General features: G+C 34.8%; 1 protein-coding gene across 1 annotated transcript; it reads right to left on the bottom strand.

Annotated features, from left to right (window-relative positions):
- Window positions 1–14,145: 14,145 nt before the first annotated feature.
- LOC110994328 (zinc finger protein 76-like) lies at window positions 14,146–23,088 on the bottom strand. Its single transcript, XM_022260902.2, has 16 exons — window positions 22,965–23,088; window positions 22,795–22,885; window positions 21,971–22,141; window positions 21,484–21,592; window positions 20,602–20,724; window positions 20,222–20,385; window positions 19,832–19,943; window positions 19,529–19,638; window positions 19,125–19,222; window positions 18,084–18,309; window positions 17,662–17,733; window positions 17,146–17,299; window positions 16,026–16,160; window positions 15,488–15,592; window positions 14,680–14,753; window positions 14,146–14,220 (listed from the first exon to the last, which is right to left on the bottom strand). The coding sequence occupies exons 1-16, from the start codon at window positions 23,027–23,029 to the stop codon at window positions 14,200–14,202; spliced, it is 1,830 nt and encodes a 609-aa protein (XP_022116594.2). The 5' UTR covers window positions 23,030–23,088; the 3' UTR covers window positions 14,146–14,199.
- Window positions 23,089–25,082: the final 1,994 nt, after the last annotated feature.

Here is a 25,082-nt window from a genome sequence, read left to right as displayed (position 1 = left end):
GCGCAGAAGCCGCGAACGCAAAGCTTAAAAGGGATTATAGTCTACCTTAAATCCCTTGTTACAATAACGCAACAATTTCTGCGTTGGCTTGGCTAAACTAATGAATGGTATACTATATATTGTATTACGTATTCAATTATATTTCATATATTCCAGTCTGACCAGTGAAATATTTATAATGGTAAGCAGTTATGGCCTATGCTTCAGTGTGCTTCATCCATGAGGTCATAGTTCGAACCCTGGTTGTACACCAACCGACTTTTATGTGCACATATAACACTCGACTATACGCTGAAGGAAACTCAAAAAGTCGACAGCGTATTTCAGGCACAGAAGGCTCATCACCTATATGCCAGACAGAAATCTGAGGCTCAGACCTAAGAGTTTGTAGCTATATGATTTTTAAATGTATTTACAGTCATTTAAAAATCATATAGTAAGTAAGGTGAAAAACAGAAAAAATATCGGGATGAACGATGGATGAAATCCAATCCTTAAATATTGTATTAACAATAGTTTCGTTTTTGATAAATGCAATAAATGATGAAGCTAATTAGGCACAAAATATTGGAATATTCAGTGTCATTATTGACGAATTGTTCATGGCTCTTTGATGTTCCTTTGTAACAGCTATTCGCACTTCTCGATAATACGATTCGTAATTCAAATTGTAAAAACCGCTAATTCGACACGCACCGACCGCGTTTTCTTCCACAAGTTGATGTTATCGCTTATATCAGGATTTTATATCCTATTTCCAATAAAGTAAGGTCTTTTGTATCATATACGTTGTGTGAATTTTAAAATAATAATACGTCATCACTCTCCCCGTCTTTTTGATTCGTTGTAGCGTATCTTATGTTGATTTTGACGCGTGAGCATTTTGTATTGTGTCCATTTTGTCACGGCAAATGTACGGGCTTCATATTAGTTAATACATAGATAACGCTTTTTGGAGAAGCCAGCATCATCATCAGTCTATTGTTTTGGTCTATTTCTAGACATAGACCTCCTCCATGTTCCACCTGCACGCCCTGAGGTGGCCTCTATGCCTCCACTGGGTGCCAACCTCCTTGATGGTATCGTTTCTTCAGTCCACCTAATTAGTGGGTGACCACGCTGTCTATTATTCTGCCTAGATCTCCATTCAAGGAGCCTTAAAGTATACATCAAAATTGTTCAATTACTACATCAGAGTCTGCATTTATTACTTTTATCGAATGTCAAAGCTATTATATATCAACTATGATTTGTAGGTCCGGGATATCTCTGTCAAATTATTTTATTTCCTTGGCCAAGCTCCCTCGAAAAATTCAAATATGATACAATGGAAACTCAACCGCAACTAATGGCTACATTCGCGCGTAAATTTAAATCTCGCCCTGGGCGTTAGGAGCCAGTGATTTGTGGTTATTTACTGCGGTTGTTAAGTTTCCATTTTGGTCGAGCACTCGAGCGGAATCCGCGACAATTTCAATGCGAATCGCGTTTTTAATTCACGGAATAAAGCCGTGCCCTTCATTGTTACGTGTTCAACAATTGCCAATTTAAATGCGTTGTGGAAATAATATCGGGCTGTGTATTTACGCAATCGGCATTCGGTGTGATTGCGACTGAATATCAAATTATAGAACCTAAATTGTACGCGTTTTATGGAGTTATATTTAGGGTGAAAAAATCATCGTATAAAATCCGTATTTATATCGGAGATAAAAGCTTTCCTAGCTTACCTGAGCTACCCTAGCTTAGACTTTGAAAACACATAAAATATATGGCGTGTAAAAGAAAGTATTTTCCTAAATTAAATGCGGACAATTATTTTTAATAAACGCATTTATACATCTTTAGAATTATTTTCTAAGTAAATATATCAGTATTAAACCCATCGTAATTACTATAATTTCTACAATCATGAGCAAAACATGACACAAAGGCTGATCCAAATATCAGGCCAGCAATCAGAGAAAGTTGATTGAAATGCCAAAACAGAACCACAAAGCAATCCGTTTTCAATCAAGACTTTAAATTGGGAAGCTGATGATAACCCTCAATATCTTGACAGGTAAATTAAATCAATCAAAATATCGTTAAAATTCAATGACATTCTAATTGACATTTTAACATTCAAATAAACCATCATGACGTTTTATTATCAAAGCTCTTGTTGAAACTTAAAGCTTGACACTTAAAGCTATTAAAACAAACGATTTAATATAGCTTTGATAAGGGTAGCGGAAAATTTATTGTCTGTGTGATAATGGAATAGACATATGATTCCTTAACAAAACATTTTTCGTTTGTAATTAAATAAAAAACTATCCCCCATAACAAAGTTTGCTGTTTGATTTTTGTTCTGTTCATGTTTGCCCTCGGTTACATAAAATAATTCATATCTTTTTTGTTATTTTCACTCACTATAAATAAATAAAAACTGTTTTGTTTTAAATGCATAATAGGATTTTATTAGTTCGATGATTTTATTTCTCTTTCCACACAGGATCAATTTTTCATTTCGAAAACGTTAAAAAAAATCATTGTTTATTTCGTATGGATTTCCAAACAATACAGAATTTATTCTATTCAAATCTGATAATCTATTCAGTGAGCATCTGATCGAAACAAACTCAAGAGATTTTCCCTCGGCACCAAAAAACCCTCGCGTGCAAACAATCTGCCACGGCCATGTCACAACCCTTGCCTGCCAGATTATTCAACTTTGCTCGCATTTACCCACTGTGCAATAAACCGCGGCGTCTTCTATGGTTAGTATCTAGTGATTACAATTAATACAGATATCAAGAAAAAAAATATAATTATGTGATAGCGCTCATTGCGTAGGGGTGACGAGAACCTAGAAAACCTCAAATGGATTGATCAACTCAAAAACTCGTCGTCATCCCCATACTTATACGCTGTAAAGAAAAAGAAAAAAAAGGCAGGTGCAGTATCGAAATTGGTGGAGGAAAATTTTTCAAGCCAGATCTTACTGTAGCTAAGTGGTCAGCTAGACCATGATACTCAGACATGAATTCTACCTACCCAGAGACATTTTGGATTCTAGTTTGCTTGAAGTTGGCAGAATTCTAGCAGGACTTACTGCTCATACTTACTTTATTTATTTATTCCTCATATGTGATGTTGTCAAGTGTTAATTAATTAAAAGTAAACTAAAACTAAACTAAAATAATTATTATAATAAAAAAAAACTCTGTTGTTTCTAGTATTAGCAATAAAAGTTCATAAGTCTTCAATCATGAAATACATACCTGGGCAGAAATTACCTGGTTTTTTAACTTCTAATCTAAAATGATTTTGCGTTTATCATACAGTCAGTACGCATGGAATACAATTTGCATAACTCCCCAAGAAACCGGCGGCGACTTAAAATTTAGCAAATTTACTAAACCTAGGCTTCAACTGATTTCACGTTGGCTGCAGACGTCGCTTGTCACAGAAAAGTTTCGGAGACACACCCATACTTGTTCGTGCATTACCATAACAAAAGATTTTATTGTACTGTACATATTTACAAAGCAAATATATGTTTCTCGTTAAGTTATATCTTTCATTGTGTGTTCTCGTTCCCATCTTACGATCACTTCAGGTCACCCTTCAAACAGAAAAAATGTAACAATCAATCAATCAAAAATAATTTATTCACGTAGGTAACATAATGTACACTTATGAACGTCAAAAATAAATGTACATTGAATGTTTCTAAATTTACATTTACTTCCATTTCTCAAATCAAGGGCGTAGAACCGAAGAGTAGAACTGGCAATAAACTCTCCGCCACTCTTTTTAATCGCCTAACTATATAACTAGTATCAAATCCATTTGGGACCATATTAAGAAATTACTAAACTAAACTACTAAAAATTTGTCTTGAAAATATAAGAAAAGCAAATATTTTCCGCGAAGAGAATATTCTATGACGTTCTACCTCAATGTTTGTTCTGTAGAGCCGTAGACAAATTGATTCTTGAATTCGATTTCATGCTGATAGACGGAGAAGTATTATCTTATATGTTTTGTATTTCAAATTGCAATACATTTTGAACTCCACTGATTTAAATATCGGTAAAAACTTATAGACTGGCTATTGCTTAGTTCTATTAAAACAATTACTCGTAGTAATTACGAAGGAAGGATTCATAAAACATAAACAGGTATTTTGATTAATACCATACCTACTTTATCATGATGGATTTCTCCTGATCTTCACATAACTGCATGACATATGTTTTAATACGTATAGTGTAAACTTCATTACATAAATTAGTTAATGTCCGATTCTTATACTTGGCGGGTCATTTATTTTTAAAATATTTTGGAAAAATAAATATAGCCTTACTGAAGGATAATGTAGAATTCTAATTGAAATCAGTCCAGCAGTTTTCGTATTTCGTATTGTTTTATATATTCGTATCAAAAATATACCTCTTTAAGTTCCTAAATAAAATAATTATTCAAATTGACACCACGGTCTTAGTAAGAAAATGGAAAAGGACAAGACCTATTGAATTAGTGTAAGTGCACTTTTAGTCTTAAGTGCTAATTGGTAAGTGAAAAAACACAAGTACAGAGCGTCTTCCTCTTAATAGAGACTGTACTATGTTATTAGACACTTCCATATATTAAATATCCTTGTTAGTAAATTAGGTTAGACTTAAATTACTTAATAGTCTTAAGTTTGGCTAGATCAAAATGTTCCATTATCTTAATCAAGAGACAATGTATCAAAAAATAACGGACTATTAAAGGTTTTTTTTGTTTAGAACTGGGGGCAAACGGGCAGGAGGCTCACACACACAGGATGTTAAGTAATACCGCTGCCCATGGCCACTCTCGATGCTAGAGGACTCGCGAGTGCGTTGTCGGCCTTTTAAGAATTTGTACGCTCTTTTCTTGAAGGACCCTAAGTCGAATTGTTTGTTAAAAAAATGGTTCGGAGTTTTTTTTTAATTTTAAACACAAAACAACCAACAATGAACCTGGTTCTATAAAAGTTGTAGTAATGTTTACGCAGGATTATATTAAACTTAAACTTTTTTTAGAAACTAAACTTTACAGAATTTCCTACGGCTCCCTAGTAAATAAAGTAGGAACAAACGAACAGACAAACGAGATCAAAACTAAATCAAATTAGAGAGAATTGCGTCCCTTGTGGATAGGGAACTCCCTCATAATTATAATCTTTATTGAATATTACATTTATTTAGGTGGCAATAAATTTATTAGAATCTATATAATATATCCTTCAAGCTATATACTATTTGAAATTAAGATGATAAAACTTAAGATGGTACACGTCTAATATGTTCCTCTCAAAGAAAATTAGATTAAATTTTGCTCATTAAGAAATCTAAGTCACATTTAATTAACATTCTAGTCTAAAATAATTAACAGTCTGTGATGTAATTAAATCCTTATTTATATAAGTATCAGCTGTTGTTATCTATACTAATCGTTCTATTATTATTATTCAGCCTTTATTGGTGACACCCAGTATTATAAAATAAATAAATCAGAAGCGCTACAACCGCGTTAGGTCCTGGCCTCAGATTTTTGAATCTGTTTCATGATCATTTTTTAAATCTAATAGGCATGTAGCTGATCAGCCTCCAGTGCATGACACACGTCGTCGACTTTTTGGGTCTAAGACATGTCGGTTTCCTCACGATGTTTTCCTTCACCGTTCGAGCAAATGTTAAATGCGCACTTAGAAAGAAAGCCCATTGGCATAGCCGGGGATCGAACCTACGACCTCAGGTATGAGAGACGCGCGCTTAAGCCACTAGGCTAACACACCCAGTATTATATATTAATACATATTTAAGTAACGAATACAACTTAATCCTATACAACATATGACCCGTTTTTCGTAATCGTGTACTCACACCTCACACTCACACTTACACCTCTTCCAGCTTATTCTATAATAGTTAGTAAAAAAGAGACAACATTTTACTTCCCTCCTCCTATCTTGAACCTAAATGTTTTTATAATAGGACATTTTAATACCATTTAAATTAATTAATTGAGTATTGATTTACCCAGCTTAGATGTTAATTTATTAACAAGATATATGAACAATGTAACATAATATATACAACCAAAGCGGTACCCGCTTTAAAAACTCAATTTCTGTTTCGTATATTGGAGTGGGGTAAAGACAATGTGGAGTAGTTTGTAATCAGGTTAGCAAACAATTTGCGTCTCTGGCCATGCGTGCGATATGACGGCGTAATCGCCTGTTCCACTACAATTGCTTTTTTAACTCCATATAGTTTTCGTTGCAATTCATATAGTTTGATATATAATGTGATACATACTTTCGATATTTTTGTTTTATTGTGGTTTATATGGAATAATGAAATTATTCATTCCTAATATTGATTCGGTTTATTCAATAGTTTTACAAAAACAACCGGACTGATCACACAAGGTCACGTTGAATTCTCATCGTATGTTCACAGAGTTAAGCAAAATGAACGAAGACAGTATTACAAGTCCTGAGTGAGTGAACGAACATAACAGACACAAACTTCAAAGAAATAATGTTGAACAAAAGCGTAAGAGGCACTTTAAAACTATTCTATATATCTAATACAAAACTTGTTATCAGATTTTTTTAATGGCTTTAATTTGTGCCAACAGGGCACAAGGTACTTCGCCAGTGTCGTGTAATTATCAGAAATATGACGTAATACTTAATCATACTGTGTAGTTTCAAATGAAAATATGTAAACGCAAATAAATCACTTAATTATTATAAATAATAGTATTAAAAATTTGTTTAAGATTGACAAATAATCTTTAGATGCGTTAAGGCTATAAAAGAATACCGAAATCGTTAAATAAATTTTTTTCTTGTCTTTCGAATTTTCAAAAGTCGGTTAAATATAGGACAAGGAAAGCTAAATAAGGTATCTGTTTTTGTAACAAAAATGTACATCAATCTGGTGATTGTAATCAACTGTTATATTTATCTTTTAGTTTTAGTTATATTATTAGTTATTTTTAATAAATTGTTTTTGTTTTATTATGTAGTCGTTTCTTCAGTTTTTTCCTTTGATATATTGCTTAAGTTCTAATGTAATTGATGTGTATGTGTGTGTTAAATTTTAAATGTCATGTTTTCTTGCATTTTTTAGGCATACACATTGTTTTAGAATGTATATATAAATAAATAAACATGAAACTATGTCGGTTATAATCAAAGGCTTTCATAGTCTCAACAGTGGTAGCAGATAGTGATAACCCACGCTGGTGTCTCAACAATTTGTCATACATTATTTTCGTAAATCCAAAATCAAAAAACATCAACTCATTCAATAATTAACGAGGAACTGTCGGGCGCAGTCAGCGGCCGTGTGTCAGGCACCAGTGGCGCCACGTGTCGCCTCGTGTTGCGGATTAGCGGCCATCACTGTAGCACTGCAGACGTCTCAATTCCAACGGATTTGTCGCAGTTTCAAGCTCTAATGAGGTATGACATTGCTTTTTTAATCGAGTAGATGGGACTAGCAAGAACAACGCGAGATGAAACTAATACTTATCGAAACCTTGATACTAACATAATAAGCACACTTAGAGCCTGTTTCACAATGTCCGGATAAGTTCCAAATAAGCTATTTATTACTTATTGGTATGATAAATAGTATTTTTGCGTTTCACGACTGTCAGATAGCGCTATACGTCATGAAACGCGAAGTTTCTTATTCGGAACTTTATCTTCCAAAATATAATTTATGTGTTGCATAGCTATTTGGTACTTTTTTTTTTTTTTTTTTTTTTTATAGAACAGGGGGCAAACGGGCAGGAGGCTCACCTGATGTTAAGTGATACCGCCGCCCATGGACACCCTCAATGCCAGAGGGCTCGCGAGTGCGTTGCCGGCCTTTTAAGAATTGGTACGCTCTTTTCTTGAAGGACCCTAAGTCGAATTGGTTCGGAAATACTTCAGTTGGCAGCTGGTTCCACAGAGTGGTGGTGCGCGGCAAAAACTGCCTGGAAAAACGCGCAGTTGTGGAACGGCGGACGTCGAGGTGATACGGGTGGAATTTCGTATTCTGCCTCGACGTCCGATGATGAAACTCAGCTGCAGGTATTAATCCGAACAACTCCTCTGAACACTCTCCATGGTAAATGCGGTAGAAGATGCAGAGAGACCCCACATCTCTACGCAACGCCAAAGGATCAAGCCGCTTGGAGAGATTTTGGTCGTCAACGATTCGAACCGCTCTTCGTTGAATACGGTCAAGTGGAAGAAGCTGGTACTGGGGAGCACCCGCCCAAAGGTGGGAACAGTACTCCATGTGGGGCCGAATTTGCGCTTTATATAGTTGCAAGCGGTGGCCCGGAGTGAAGTACCGTCTCGCCCTGCTGAGCACACCGAGCTTTTTGGAGGCTAATTTTGCCTTTCCCTCCAAGTGACCGCGAAACTGAACGTCGTTCGATATGTCAACGCCAAGTATTCCAATGCTGGCTGTGGCTTTAAGGAGAGTGTTTTCGAAAAGAGGAGTAGCGACAAAGGGTGTTTTTTTAGCGGAAAACGCGCAAACTTGTGTCTTTTTGGGGTTAAATTGGACTAGGTTTAGTCTGCCCCAGTCAGAGACTCCACGTAGTAGGGTTTCTACTTCAGACACAAGTTTGTTCCGGTACTCATCGACATCTGCCCGAGAAATACTTGCCCGGCCAGTGTAAAGAGTGTCCCCAGTGCTGTCATCCGCATAGCAGTGAATGTTGCTAAGTTGCAACATATCATTGATATGCAGAAGAAACAGGGTCGGGGATAAAACACAGCCTTGTGGGACCCCAGCGTTCACGGGTTTAAGGTCGGAACATGCTCCGTCGATGACGACCTTGATGCTCCGATCGGCCAGAAAGCTGGAGATCCAATCGCATAATTTCTCGGGAAGCCCATAGGCTGGAAGCTTCGAGAGCAGTGCTCTGTGCCACACCCGATCGAAGGCTTTCGCTATGTCCAAACTAACCGCTAGAGCCTCCCCCTTGGACTCAATTGCCTCCGCCCATCTATGCGTAAGGTATACAAGAAGGTCACCAGCCGAACGACCACGACGAAAGCCGTACTGAGAGTCACTTATCAGCTGGTGGCCCTCCAGATACTCCAGGAGCTGGCAATTAATAATGGATTCCATTATTTTGGAGAACAAGGAGGTTATCGCTATTGGGCGATAGTTGGACGGATCGGAGCGATCGCCTTTTTTAGGGATCGGATGTATCGATGCGATCTTCCAGCACTCCGGGACAGTGCCAAGCGAGTACAGGTACCGGAAAAGGCGCGTTAAGACCGGAGCCAACTCAGGAGCACAAGTACGCAGCACAATTGGAGGAATACCATCCGGCCCGCTCGACTTATGTATGTTCAAGGAAGATAATGCTTTACGGACAGCACGTTGCCGGAATGTAACTTCCGGCATCGAAGAATCACACCGTGAAATGCTCGGTGGTGATCTCCCTCGGTCATCCAAAGTCGAGTTGGACGCGAAGAGACAGCCTAAAAGGTCGGCCTTCTCCTTCGCAGTGTGGGCCAGCGAGTCATCCTCCCTGTGCAATGGTGGAATGGAGGGCTGACAAAAATTCCCTTGGACAGCTTTGGCTAGAGACCAGAAGGCTCGAGTCCCCGAAGGGAGTTGGGCCAATCTCTCGCCAAATCTGGCAATGTGCTCTGACTTTGCTTTAGTGATTTCCCGTTTGAAGGACCTGGAGGCTGAGTTATATGCTTTTTTGAGTTCGCTGGTATTAGCATCACGAGATTTCGCCGCTTCTGCCCATGCCTTAAAGCATTCTCGCTTTCGACGCGAGGCTGTCTTGCAAGAACGCTTAAACCAGGGCTGAGACTTGCCACCGATCGGCACCGCAGAAAAAGGAATAAAGAGTTCCATTCCCTGCAGAACCACTTCGGCGACAGAGGCAGCGACGGAATCTGGAGCTTCAGACGAAAAGCAAATAGGCCCCCAAGGGTAGGACGCAAAGAAAGACCGCATCCCGTCCCAATCTGCTGACTTGTAGTGCCAAATACGGCGAAAACCCAAAAAGCGCGACCGCGAAGGGCGCGTAGATGGCACAGTACTCCGGACCACACAATGATCCGATGAACCCAATGGCGGGTCAACGGAGACTTGATAGTTCTCCGGATGCGAAGTCAGCAGAAGGTCCAACAAAGAGGGTTTATGACCGTCCACATCTGGTATTCGCGTAATCGCAGGGACCATTTGTGTCAGGTCGTAGGCTAAAGCAAAGTCGTGAAAGGATCTTCCCGCGTGATCGGTGGTTTCAGAGCCGAGCCAATCGGCATGGTGGGCGTTAAAATCGCCAAGTATCACGATTTCGGCGGTAGGAACCCTTTCAAGCAGGGAATCTGTAGCCATTTGGATGTGCTCGATGAGTCGGTCAGTTTCGTCATTTCCGCTATGGGACCTATACAGGCACGCATAGAATCGCGGATGGTCATCGCAGTCTATGCGGAGCCAGAGGTTAGATAGGTCCCTTCCTTCAAGCGTCCCGAGGCGACGAGAACAGATATCCTCTCTGACGTACACGCAAACTCCCGCCCGCGGCACAAATGAATGTTCCAATTTGTACCCCGGGTAGGAGAGGTAAGAAGTATCAGCCGGGGAGGATATCTGAGTCTCAGTGAGGAAGAATAAGGCCGGCTTCGCAGATTCAAGGTGAAAGTGAACCGCGCTTAGGTTTGAGTTGAGCCCCCTAACATTGGTGAAGTCCACTGTGAGCGTGGAAGGGGTTGCCTTCGGCGAATTCTTCCGTTTGCCCCGAGATCGAAACCTGAAACTAGAACTGGATGTTTTGTTTAGAGCGCAGTTTTTGCCCACCCCAGAATACGAAGGGCAGCCTGTGCATCCACCACCGGATACTGATTGTTCCGATGATGGACGCCCAGAGGGGGATTCTCCACGTGTGGTACCCCCCTGGGGTAATCTTTCTTTAAACTGCACCGTCATACTCTGGGGAAGGGGGGGGGGGGGTGGGCTCCGGGAGTCTCACTCACCGAACGAAACGCGAATACAATAAGATAAACCTATTGCATCACTTCACGCCGGTTTTCTGTGAGACAGTGGTACTGCCCCGGTCGTGCCTGCCCATTTGGCTGAAGCCCGAAAGCAACAGCATGGCACTCCCACTAGGAAGGGGGTTGACTGATTGCACTGGTGAAATAACCTCTTTCACAGGTTATTTCACCAGTGGGCGATGGGGTCGTCAGGTCCCTACGCCTCTACTTTATCCATACATTGTGAAACAGGCCCTTAGTCTGTGTTGCTACATAAGAAGCTGGACAGTATAAAAGATAGTCTTGTTGAATTACTTAGGACTTCGATGGCGGTATATTCAGATTGATTTAATAAAAAAAAAATCCCAATACACAATCAGCCAAATTAAAATGTCATATTATCATACTGTCATGATGATAAGAACTGTTAATGTATTTATAATTGTTGTCAAAACTTATGGTCTAAACACTCCCAATATATTATAATATTTGAGTATTTCCAAACCAATTCGACTTAGATTCCTTCAAGAAGAGAGTGTACCAATTCTTAAAAGGCCGGCAACGCGGCATTGTGATGTCCATGGGCGGCGGTATCACTTAACATCAGGTGAGCCTCCTGCCGGTTTGCCCCCAGTTCTATAAAAAAATATATAAATAAAGGCAATTTGCCTTAAAAATTAATTCATCTGCCACTTGAATCACGTTAAAGTATACTTGAAAGTAGAATATACTTATATTTTATTTGAGTGTTATATCTTTGTAATATAATATGAAATGAGACTAAGATACTATACTTGCCTGACAGCTTCACATGTTGCTAAAACCAAATACCACTTAGCTTAAATGCCTACAATTTATTTATAGATTCATTATTGTCTAAAAAATGACTTACAAAGCATCCCATAAAAAGCAATATTCCCACAAAAGAACACGTCGATAACAATAAAATTATTCCATTACGTATGAAATATTATATTATGTCGGCACGCGACTTTTAATAGCTTAATATGTGTATTAACGGACAATAGAAATAAAAAGTGCGAGTGGGTGACATTGATATCATAATCAAAATATGAAATTATATTGGGGTCCTATAGGGCCGTGTTTGTTTTTAAACGATAGTTTGTTTATTAATTAGATTTTAGAGGGTGTAATAAATAGATTATTTGTATATATTGCTGATTTTGATAAAGTTTTTGTTGCCAATTTTATTTCCGATTCACAGAACGTTTTTAGACCTGTTGAAAGCAATGAATTGAAGGTACTGTCTAAAACTTAATAGATATATTAGGTCACGTGCGATTACTTAACATGGATATTGTATTTTAGATAAATAATTATATTTCATAATTATTATGTACGAAATATGTTCTTAAATCCGTGGCACTATCTACCCTTCTATTTAGTTCATGTCAGACAACCTACCTCCCCGCTTAAAGTGTGGAGTGAAAGAAAATATATTAGAAATCCATTTTCAAATATTTCGTGGCCTGAATATAAGAAATTTCTCATTCCTCAAACCTTTGAAGTAACAAAAGATTCATTATACGTCCGCACCAGCCGCCACTTCTGCAATCGCACGAAATAAAAATTCGATAAAAAACGCAGCCGACACGTGCCATAGCATTATTCGATAACCGTTGGGGGCGGTATTTAGACCATTGAGGATAACCCTAATTTTATATTACCACCCCAAACTTATTCACAACTGTATTCCTCAAAAAATAGAATCTTTTTTTCAACGCCCTCTAACGGTAGAGACATTAAAACGGGTAGATTTGCTGTAAACCGTATGTCGGTGGAATAAGGTTGGTTTTAGGGTGATAACGATTTAAGTTTATGACAATAGGGCTACAAGATTTTCTATTTATTGGTGGGAAAGTCCGCGTGTCAGAACTAACACCAGTTTTAATATTTTCTATCACGTGCCGGCCACGCGTGAGCCTTTGGTAAAAAACTGAACGTATAATTCGCATTTTATTGTCACATTCTTGTTATATCGCGTTATATTTTTTGTGGTTAATGGTTGGTCATTACCAAATTGACTGATTTCAAATAGGCCCGACGATGCGTTGAAACACAATTATAAATTTTGTTAAACGAATGTGAATCCTTTGAATTGTACAACGTGGCCAATATTTAAAATTAGACGGTATTGTGTTGGCTCTTGGCGATTAATAAAGCTTGGATAGAATAGACATTGAAAAGGAAAATTTATTACTTATATTCGAAATTATCTTCAGTCACTCAAAGTAATAAAAAAAATATTTGTAAATAAATTACTCCTATTGACGGTTATTAGCATTTGCAACATCCAATTATTTAAAAGGGATTTAAAATAATATATAATAGAAAATATGTCAAACAATTATTAAGTTATTATTTTACTATTTAACATCATTCGTTAGAATGCGACTTATAGCGCCATCTTTGGATAATATTATCAAACATGCGTTTTCGTATACTTTTTATTTTTCTTATATATAAATGAAAAATGATTAATGATTAAGTGTTACCTTCTTTGTTTCGGATAAATATCTAGTTTAAATATAATATAATTTACACAAACTAAGAAGGTAGGACTAGATATTTTTACACTATTACATAATTTTATCAGACCATTGTGCCTTTTAAATATAATACAATTCGCTCTCTGTATTTAAGGTAAATTTAGACGTCTTAAAATGAAAAATAAAAATTCCAATAAGGCTAATACACTACTAACACAGCTACTAACGCCATCTCTGATTCGAAGCTAGAACCATAGCACCCCAACTCAAGGGAGTATTTCCGTCCACGTGCCAATACTATACGATATTATAACAATATAATAGACGATGTCATCGCAACATCATAATACTGGATTATTTACACTGACGACAGGAAATTGCCTTTTATAGAATAGGGCGGGATCATAGAGATTTTTATTTTGGCAATTATTGATAAAAATGTATTTTAGTTGTTACTCCCTATTTCATCGAAAAAACGTAAGTATAGAGAAATTTAGATTCTTTGACGGCTTATATTTGGGTTTTCTTTGGTATTCTGAAATTGTATTGTACAACAAATAAAAAATACAAAATTATAATATATTTTTATTCAAATCAAGTGCTTAATAAAACATTGTGCTTAAAATTAAAAAAAAAACATGCAAACAAGAAAAATTATGCCGTGTTGGAATCATCCTGCAACAAAAAAACAAATTGCTAATATAATAAAATGAAGGTTTCTTACGCTCATATTGTTAAAATATATTTGGCTATTTTCATCATAGTACTAATACGATTTGACAGAAAGAGACTTTAGATAAGCGAATGAGGACTATAAATCAAAAATTAGCGATCCTGCCTTTTTTTTGTAGAACAAGGGGCAAAGGGGCAGAAGGTTTCAAGTGATGTTAAGTGATACCGCCTATACACACTGGTAAAAGGGCAAGCTCATTTCTGACTTTTTAAGAACTACCCTCGCTTCTACCGCAATGGAAAATATGTGAAAAGCTAAACACCCAAAAATCGACGGCGTTTTTCAGGCACAGAACGCTGATCACCTATTAAGAGAAAAAATCTCAAAAATGGAATCTGAGGCAGAGGTTGTGACGTCATTATATACAGCGAATGCAATTAAATGTAAATTTTAGTAATAACCTCAAATTTGGTGATAAAAATGTCTGACTCATCGGACGGCGGCTGATCTGTGTTCACAGTTGTTATTTGAGGACCTGTAATTGTTTCTTTACGTTGGAAAACTACTTAACATTTTAATATTTAATTTATTCAAAAAAAAACTTATATTAAAACAGCATTTAACGTACTATAAGTTAAAGCACGTTTATTTATTCATTTACAAAACACTTAAATATAATATTTATTTTCCCGATTTAAAATTGAAATAGATATGAAAGTAATATGTAACTAACTTATATTGTATGATTTTTTTAATAGAATAGGGGCAAACAGGCTTACCTAATGTCAAGTGATACCCATGAACTCATACAGAAGTTTCCAAGTGAATACTTTTTAAGAGTGGTCTTTCTTGAAGGACTCTAACGGCCGCTTTCTATACTTAATCCCAATCCAATTCATGCTACTAGATATGAATATTTCAATCCATTTCTCATAAAAAAAAATTCAATAACCGATCAATGGATCGTTTTAAGATATCTTTGAATTTGACTGATTGAATTTTGACATTAATTAATCTAAATTTGCTAGGGTCTAGATTGGAATTGGATTAAATTTTGGGTTATAGGGTATACAAAGCGGCCGTAAATCGAAGTAGTTTGGAAATAGGTACTTCATGAGGAGTCCCTTAAAAACGCTCAGTTGAATATAACTACGAAAATAAAGTATTGATCTCCTTTTTAGAGCCTACGTAACAATTAGGGTCAGAAGTATCGACTTCTAGTAACCCTACAATTCACATTTTACTTTACTCAAAGGTAGAAACACTAACCCATAGGCATGCATGCCATAGACTCGAACAAGTCAAGTGGAATGTAGTCGAGGGGTGGAGATGGAGCCGGTGGCAGCAAGGAGTACGTAGACAATATCACTGGCCCTATATAAGATATTTTTAAATACATAAACCGTCTTCATATATATTGATAAAATTTGGACAGTACCTAGGTTCTATAGTACCTAGGAAAAAAGAATACACACAAAATTTAGTACCAAGCCTAAATATATATCCAGATATTATTCAATTCCAACAATTTCAGATACAAAGGTAACCTTTCTTTTCTTTAAAAGTCGGCTTAAAAATCTTAGGGTATTTATTTGTAAAGTTGACTGCGACTTGTAAAGAATAAAGATATATTATTTTCGTAAGTATCACACATGTTAAACAAATTTAACTGATTAAACAAACAAACTAATTCAGTATAATAACAATACAATTATGTAACACAATATGTAACGCACATATTATATAATTTTTCAAAACATTTAATCACGTTTAATCCCGTCAAAACGTATTCAATATAAGATCTAACCTGATGATGATACATGTTGGAATTCTTCGATCTCTGAAGTAGATGGAATCTCCTGTTTTACAGCAATCGTTTCATTGGCATCAACGTTTTTACTGCAGGAAGCATGAGCTTCGCTGGTGATGCAAGAACCTTTACCTGTGAATATATAAATTTACTTAACACATTAAGTGCTCTTTTCTCGGATCCGAGTGGAGTGGGGTCATATTAGTTGTGCCCTCTCGGATCCGAAAAATGTTTTTTTATTAAAACCTTAGTACATATTTTCAACATTCATAATATTTACTTAATCAAAATTCACTTCAGTTTTGGTTTTCGGCTATTACATTACAGTGTGTAAGAATTCAATGTGTTAAAAAACACAAACTAAACAAATTCAATAGACACCTCAACCTTCGAAAAAAAAGACAAAATAATCAACGGCAATTTTTCTGCTAAACTAAAGTCGTATTCATACCCGAAGGAGGTTTTTTTTTATACCCGGTCAAAAATGAGGTTTTCTTTTTATCAAGAATAATATTATTATTTTTTTTGAGTTGAAAACCTAGAGTAGTAGTCTTGGCCTCTGATTTCTCTATGTTTGTGGATATTTTTTTCAAAGCAATTAGATGACCATTATAGTAAAACACAGTGCCACATACTTTTCTTGGCCGGTAAGAGCGTCGCTGTCATAAGTATTAGCATTGCCAGTAAATAAAAATAAACCATTATAAGGTAAATAATTTGAAGCCATGGAGCCTATATATACTAGTATCTAGAAAATATAGTTCTAGGCTTAAATAAATGTGGCACAAACATAGGAACAACTGATATGATTGGTTTTGTTTCTTGTACTATGTATATAATATAATATGTTTAAGATACCTAGCAATCAGAACCGGCCAGAATTAAAACTTTGCTATTATAATTAATGACGCAAGGAATAAATAAAAACATTTTAGTTGGATTTTTATTAGATGTTAATAGTGAAATTATTTATTGTATATTACCAATTAATTTGTCTGACATTTTAAAGATGCAATAGCCGGCTAAGCAAACTATGTGGCACTTTTAATGTTTTGAATTATACATACCTGCATTCTAGAAATTCCTTTCAAAAGTGATAGATAATAATATAACTTACTATCAGTAGACAATGCACTGTGGTACGCGTGATGCGGCTCCTCAACAGCGAGATGGAGTCCACCACCGGGAGCTATCTTCGGCACCACAGTGGCGACAACCGGCACACGGATCTGAAGAGCGCTCCCTTTCGGTACCGATTCAATTTGTATATCCTAGAACAAACCGCATGTATGAGATATGCGGTAAAATAAAAAGTATGGACGTCTCTGGGGCTTTTTTGAGTTCCTATGTTAAATGACAATACTGTAGATTTGTATGTAATATGAACCACTGAAAACCAGTGAGTTGGGTCCATTTTGTTTATTTAAATAAATCTGGTCTTATATATATATATATATATATATATATGTGTGTGTGTGTGTGTGTGTGTGTGCTTTACATAAATGTTTTTAATATGGAAATTACAAATGTTAAATTAGTCTTTTATATTGTTTTCCAGTAAGCCAGTAAATAGTTTGTATTTCATTTATTTCTGTCTAGGTTTGTGATAAATAAATGTTAGGAATTGATATACCTGCGAATCTTGATCCTTTAACACAATCTTACCACCGACTCTCAAATCTTCAGCCGTGGCGGGAACTAACATCTATAAAATATATTAAACCTCAAATAATAATTAAATATTTGAATTTCCCAGGTTCATTTAATTGAATAACGGACCTATTTGATTCTAAATACATATATACAATATAGAACACTTATATGAGCAAATGTAAATCAAATATATGTATATAGAAACTGGCCAACATTATTATGTTAAAAACTATAATAAACATATAGTAATGTATCAATTATTTTGTCTTACATTTGAAATTAAGGCAAAGCTAATTAAATAATACAATGCGTGGACATTTTATTTCAATTACAAATGCGTTATTATTTAAACTAAGATTTATTAAAAAAAAATTCTTTTAATCGCATATAAAAATTACAAACCTGTTTTCCCCCAAGCAGTTCCGAATCGACAACTTTCACGAGTACTTTAACTCCATTATCATCTTGGAGTAGAGCAAATGGCGTTTGTCTGGTTGCCATGGCAACGCTCATATGGTACGTCTTAATTGGATCAACAATTACTCCACCACTCCAAAGGCCAGAGAAACTTGTATTAAGCTGTTTAGCCGTTTCTGGACTCATTGATGATGATACTTCGCATTCGGGTCTGGTAAAGTATTAGTTGTTATATATCCATAGGTTAAATTTAACTGGCCGGTAAATTAGGTATTGCTTATTAATTTAGCTAAATTGAATGTGAATCTTTTGTGGCTCAATCATGAGTTTGATAAAATATCTAATGTAATTAGTATATCTATATACATATATAAAATTAATTCCTTTTATTTTATCTAGTTAAAACTCAAGATAGCGACTTGGCTAATCTTGGATTATTTGTCAAAGTTCAGGGAAGGTTTAAACAGAGAGAAACATGTATACATACAATGTAGGCACATATTATTATTTTTACACTCAAATTTATTTAAATAGGACAAAGTTTGTCGGGTCTACAAGTTAATAAGTATAAAAATTAATTTGATGCGCGGCGATCTAAGACTTTTCGTACAAATGTTTGCTCATATTTACCGAAAGCGGTTAACCTGAACAAATTGATGAGCTAGGGAGCATTGAGACTGTTCATACATTTCTGACAATTTTTATAAGTTTTATTCCAATTTGAGATAGACGCTTAAAATCATTAGTACAAACCAATGTTAACATTTGTTTTATTTATTAATTATTTAGACATATAGTTTTTTTTATATATAAATGAAGACTGCAATCCAAAGAAATATTAGTTGTTTAGTTTTACAAATAAATACCGAATGAATTTACCACCTGTGACTTCATTCATAATTAAACTATAGTATTTAGTATGTCTTTCACATTTTCATAAAATGTATTCATTAAATAGGTGAAGAGAATGTCAAATTATATGTAAGGTAAATTAGATCTCGCTGGGCAATTAATAAAAAATCTTACCTAGGCTTAGGAGTTGGCTTAGAAGCTTTTGAAGTGGAAGGTAACGTTTGGCAGCTAATTCTCTCAATACTAATTGTTTCCTTGTTGTCTGGATGTGCCTGGAATACAATAGTCTACATAACTCACTGTAGCGGAATGATCAATAAGCCTGCACCTTTATTTGGTACAAAGACTTATATAATATATTAAAGTATATTTTTGTAGTTCAATTTCTTTTGGCGCGTTTTTGGAAAAATTTATAAGAGTATATTTTTTTCTATTTTTAGTGTCGTTTTTCTACAAACGTAGAATCAGACAAAAAATAAAAAAATTCAAAAGATTTTTATCTAGTTACCCCAAAGAAGTAAAAATTTCCCCACACACATTTTTTGTTAGACATACAATCAATAATATAAAGTACCAACCTTATTTTTGTGGCAAACTAAATTGGACTGTTGGTTGTAACCCTTCTTGCAAATATTGCATCGATATGGACGTTCGTTTGTGTGGGTGAATAAGTGATTACGCAAGTTACCTAGAAAAATTTGGAAATTTCTTACAAATCATTTCACTTTTTTTCTATTTGTTCCTTTTAAAACTACAATATAAATACTAACGGTAGATACACAAGCCATATATTCTCCCAAGAATTATATTACTGAAGAATTGGTATTAAGAAAACGCTGGTATAGTTGTTTGTTAGAAGGAAAGAAGGAATGGAGGGGAACCTTTCTGATGGAAGCCTTTGGGACAGATGTGACAGCGATAGGGCTTCTCTTCAGAGTGGGTTTTGCGGTGGGAGATCAGAGTGGAGACGCGGTTAAACGTTTTCTTGCAGACCTGTTGATTAATTATGTAAGTACTACGACGGTACATACCAAGACGTATCTACACAACCAAACCTTGAAAATTTAATATTATAATCGGGTATATTATAAAATATAAACACATTCAAAAATAAGAATAATGCGTTCGTTACTTTATATGTATATATAAATAAAATATATATATTTTGTTTGAAAACATATTTTTTTTATATTATATATTTATGTAGTAGGTAATAGAGTCAGTATTTAGTCTGGTGATTATTTTAAATAGATTTACTAATGAGTGCTAACCTCGCAGGAATAAGGTCTCTCTGCAGAATGTATTGCACGATGTTGGCTAAGGGTAGAAAGCTGACGAAAGCTCTTGGAGCATTCATCGCAGTGGTAATTCCTCTCATCCGTGTGAGTCGGTAAATGACGCATCAGGGTATATTGGTGTTGGAATTCTCGGCTACCTAGAGTTAAGGTTAAGTTTATAATTATCACTTATTAAAACAGTAGGTAATAATGTCCAAAGGATTCTCTGTTTTGATTACAACTTTATATTGATTTATGCAAAACAAACTTTTATGATTATATTGTTCATGTAGATTTAATATAGTTGTGTACATACATTATAAACTTCGTGAAGATATCATATAATTATCTTGTATCCTATGTTATGAACTTACAAATGCCACATTCCCATAGTTTGATAGTTCGTCCATGCGTTTTAATATATTTGACGAAGTGAAGTCTGGATCGAGGATCTTCTTTATCGATTTTACATGAGTTCTTTCCTTTCGGTCGGTCACCTACTTTAAAATTATATTGATTGATTGAGATATTAACTTATAATTATTATTAAAATTATATACACCGGAGAATAGGACAAAAAAATCCTCTAAATAGTAAGGTGTAGGCTGTAGAAAAGTACATCATCCAGATGATTGTCTAATCAATGATTGTCGGTTTGAAGTTGGGACGGATTTCGCTTCGTCCTTGCTGATAGTATTGGTGGCAATCTGTCGCTTCCACTAATTATTCAAAGAATGATGGAAGCTGACAATGACAGTCCCTAATACCTTCAAGGCTTTTTGTGAGGCCGTCATCATTCAATAACAGAATGCGGAGCGTCGTGAAAATGATTCAGATGCTCCGGAAAGGAAAAGACGACCAGGGCAGCGACGCCGTGTCATCATCTGCCCTAAGTTAAGGTTTTGAAGATTTGTGCGTGGGATGTGTCATTGGGGCATTCGCGTTTGGAAAGGTAACCTATCTCCGCATTTAAGCGTGCGGAAGGCATCTGTCAGGTTTTAATAATCCACATAATCCCTGATGGAGTAAAATACCGCAGAGATATGCGTAAAAGCATTTCCTGACGTTAAAAAAAGGTGATTAGAAAAGACCCATATTTATATACACATTATCAATAGCCAGCGCCCGCGCATAATTCTAATGTAGAACTTTTAATATAAACATATTTTCAATGTTATTCAAGGATAATGTAGATAGATCAAAATCATTTGTGACATTTAAAAATAATAAGTTTGTTTCTTAATATTAATTGGTACCTGAACTATTCCCTGAAGTAGAAGACACTGCATTCGAGTTAGTTGATTTAGTTTTGAATATCACACCATTACTTTTCCATTCATTGTTTTCCGAGGACGTATCAGTCTCCTATAATGGTTTCTCATGTCGTAAAAAAAAATGTTTATGTGTTTAATTGGCAATTGTTTTGTATAATAGCGGAATATTTACCTTATTAATAAATTAATTACGCAAAAAAAATTGTCCATGTATCGAAGAAAACTATAACAATGATACGGTCTTAATGCGACTAAAATAAACGCGCTAGTAATAAGTATATAATTATACTTGATTTTATTGATTCGTTGAAAATGGTACATTAAAAAAAAAACTACATTAGGTAATCATAGTGTCGCATTATTTGCATTTTTAAATTTTTTAACGGTTAGTACCGTATGGGTTTAATTAATTATTATTTGTAGTTAATTTAAATCTAAAATAAACAATTCCTTTTGGTATAAAAAGCACCTTAAACTCATTACTAAGAGCATCATCAAGCTCTTTGCTGGACCCGGCGCCAAAACCCGATGAGGAAAAGAGAGAGGCGATATTGCCGTCCTCTTCCGTCCACGCAAACTTGGCCTGCTGTTGCTCCAGACTTTCACAGAAGCCATCGCGGAAGAAACGACCAACATCCAGCTAAAAAAAATTACTAATGTAGTAAAAATGTAATATTGGTTCGATAAAATATTATATTTTATTTATTCATACTCGCGTGCAAGAACACAATAAGTTTTGATTTGGTAATAATTCTAAGCAAAGGGCAAAGATCTTTTTTTGTGGTGTTTTAGTATAAAGGTGATGCAGGTATTGAGCATCATGCTGAAAGCAAACAGGTAACCCGAAGTACTTTCGGGAGACAAGACTTGATAAGTTTCTTAAGGCAAAAATAAACCTTTATACAAAAATAATATTGACATTCTAGTCTTTGAATGTGTGAATATATATAGAATACAATATACAAACTATCTTTTAAATAAATATAAATTACTTGTTTCATTAAAATATCTTAAGCTATCTATTTTTTAGCGCTGTTCGAGAACCTACTGGTTACGACTTACGATTTTTTGACATTAACATTTTGATATACCAATTGTGTCAAATTATTAAAATGTCAAATCAAAATGAAAAATGCTTCTACACGACTCGGTAAGTAAAATGCTGTTTGAGTGTGTATAATTATTTTGTTTTGTGTATATATAAATAAATAAATAAGCAAATGATCGATAGTATAAAATAAACTCACTATGAGCAAATTTTTTACATAGGGAAAAATTTCAAGAAATACGCACATTACTTCGACCTGAATTGAATAATACTGGCTCGGTGTTAAATCCGAAATCCTTCTTATCATACTTGTCAACTAAACACACTTCTTGAATACTGTAAAACAAAAAATATTTTTGAAAAATAATAAAATCTACACGGCCATGCTCGAATAATTAAAAAATGAAGATCGAACCTTATAAGCTCATCATCTGGTCTCATGAAGCCACTGTCGGATTTTATTTCCTCGTCAGAAAACATTTTATTTTGTTTTTATTCAATTATTTTAGACAAAAAAACCGAGCACGTCAAACTTTCCTTTTTTCAAGACGTCGTCTATTGTTATAAATTGTTTTTTTACGTTACCAGGAGACGAATTCCAATTTTTTGAATTACTTTTTTTTGACACGTGATCGTTGGCCAGTGACCTCTTTAAAACTGAAGTCAATAAACCTTTTTGAACTCTTAGGGTTGAATGATCTGGAAACCATAGACTCATGATTTAACAATTATTATGATAACCAAGATTTGTATTAAAAATAGTTGCCATATAAAATAAAATGAATAAATTAATTTAGTACACCTTAAAATTTTACTCGTAGGTACAGATTCAAAATTTTGCACAAAAACAGAAGGCAGGTACGCAAAGTAAAAGGAATAGAATATCTTTCGCTGAATATTTTTGAGTGGTTTATTATAACGTCTAAGTGCTGTGCTCATTTCGTTCCGGCCCACTCGAAGTCTCAAGCACACTCAACAAACTTAGTGTTTGCGAAGAGAAAATTAATCTTATGGATGAAAAATAAAAATATTTCCGCCTGTAATTTTTACGCTAGTTCGAACGAATGATTGCGTGTAAATTATGAAGTGATATTGTAATTATTAAATCGTATGAAGCTGTATGTAAAAGGGCGGGAAATAATTTATTTTAATGTGATAATGTTGAAATATTATTTTACAGATAAACATTAAGAGTCGTCGTGATTCATTCATACAAGATAGCTTGTTAATATTGAATTAATTTGTAAATAGTTTTATACAACTTACAAATATACTTATTTAGGATCTATGTACATATTATAATAGACTACATACTTTTCGTATGGATATATCACTAAGAACAATGAATTACAAATGCAAGATTTTTAATTATTCAAGTTTCAATATTTAAATAATATTTCGTCGAATATTAACATGTTACAAATATGTTATTTAAAAAAACCAAAAAAGGCGGGAATTTCTGCATTCATAATAGCGCCATCTATACGAGAGCATAATCAGTTCCAACACTTAAAACTCTATGTTCAAATCTCATGCGTATGTATCAAAGCTTTATACATCAATCAATAGAGGGCGGTGCATTTCTGTATTTTCCTGCCATCTCTCCAATCATGATGAAATCTTTAAGAAAAAAGACAGGGGATCGTTTTATTATAATTTTAGTTTATTCTATAAAAAACAGAGGTCACTTTATAATTTGAGTTTCATGTAAGTATAATTTTAATAAATTTATTAATATACAAAGACATATTAATAATAATATTAATTTTTGCTTTTATTTCCATTTGTAAAAAGAAATACATGATGGTAATAAATAATGAATAGTCTATGGAATATTCTATTTAGAGACAATTACTATAATATTGTTTGGCGGGAAAATCTGATGAATCATATTATAACAAATTACGTGTAAATTACATATCGTTATTATATGATTCGAATGCGTTTCCTATTACACGTTTGCTTGTCGCTTTCAAAGTTGCTTCTATTTTTTAGATCGTTGACAGGATTAGTCTTAGAGATGATGACGTCACGGACATGGCCTACGTGATTCTCCTTGCGACGTGCAACTAAGGATATAAGAGTACACTATAAGACAAAAAATGTATAACTTTGTGACTAGGTGATTAGAAGATTCGATATGTGGTTGCAAAAAAAATAATGTCCTACATGGGCATGGGTGATGGGACATTTCAACATCAGTTGGCAGTAAGTATTTAACTGAATTATAATTATATATTATATAAATTGAAATAGTTTTTTTTCATCTTTAGTATTATCTACAATATAATATATTTAGACATTAGATATTATCTAATGTCTAAAATCACAGTGAGGCCAATAATTTTTAGCTCTCTTAAATGTTTGCATGCGAGTGTAATCCAATCAAAGTTTCATAGTACAAGATTTTACGTTTAGCTGACAATAATTTTGTCGCACGCACTGAAATTTTAATACGAATTCCCACAAGAATTGTGTCATGCGATAGTGTTTCTATGTTTTATAAAAAATATTTAATATTAAATATAAATTA

The sequence above is a fragment of the Pieris rapae genome, chromosome 6, assembly GCF_905147795.1.
Source record: "Pieris rapae chromosome 6, ilPieRapa1.1, whole genome shotgun sequence".
Lineage (NCBI taxonomy): Eukaryota > Metazoa > Arthropoda > Insecta > Lepidoptera > Pieridae > Pieris > Pieris rapae.
This window is presented reverse-complemented; position numbering and strand designations above follow the sequence as displayed.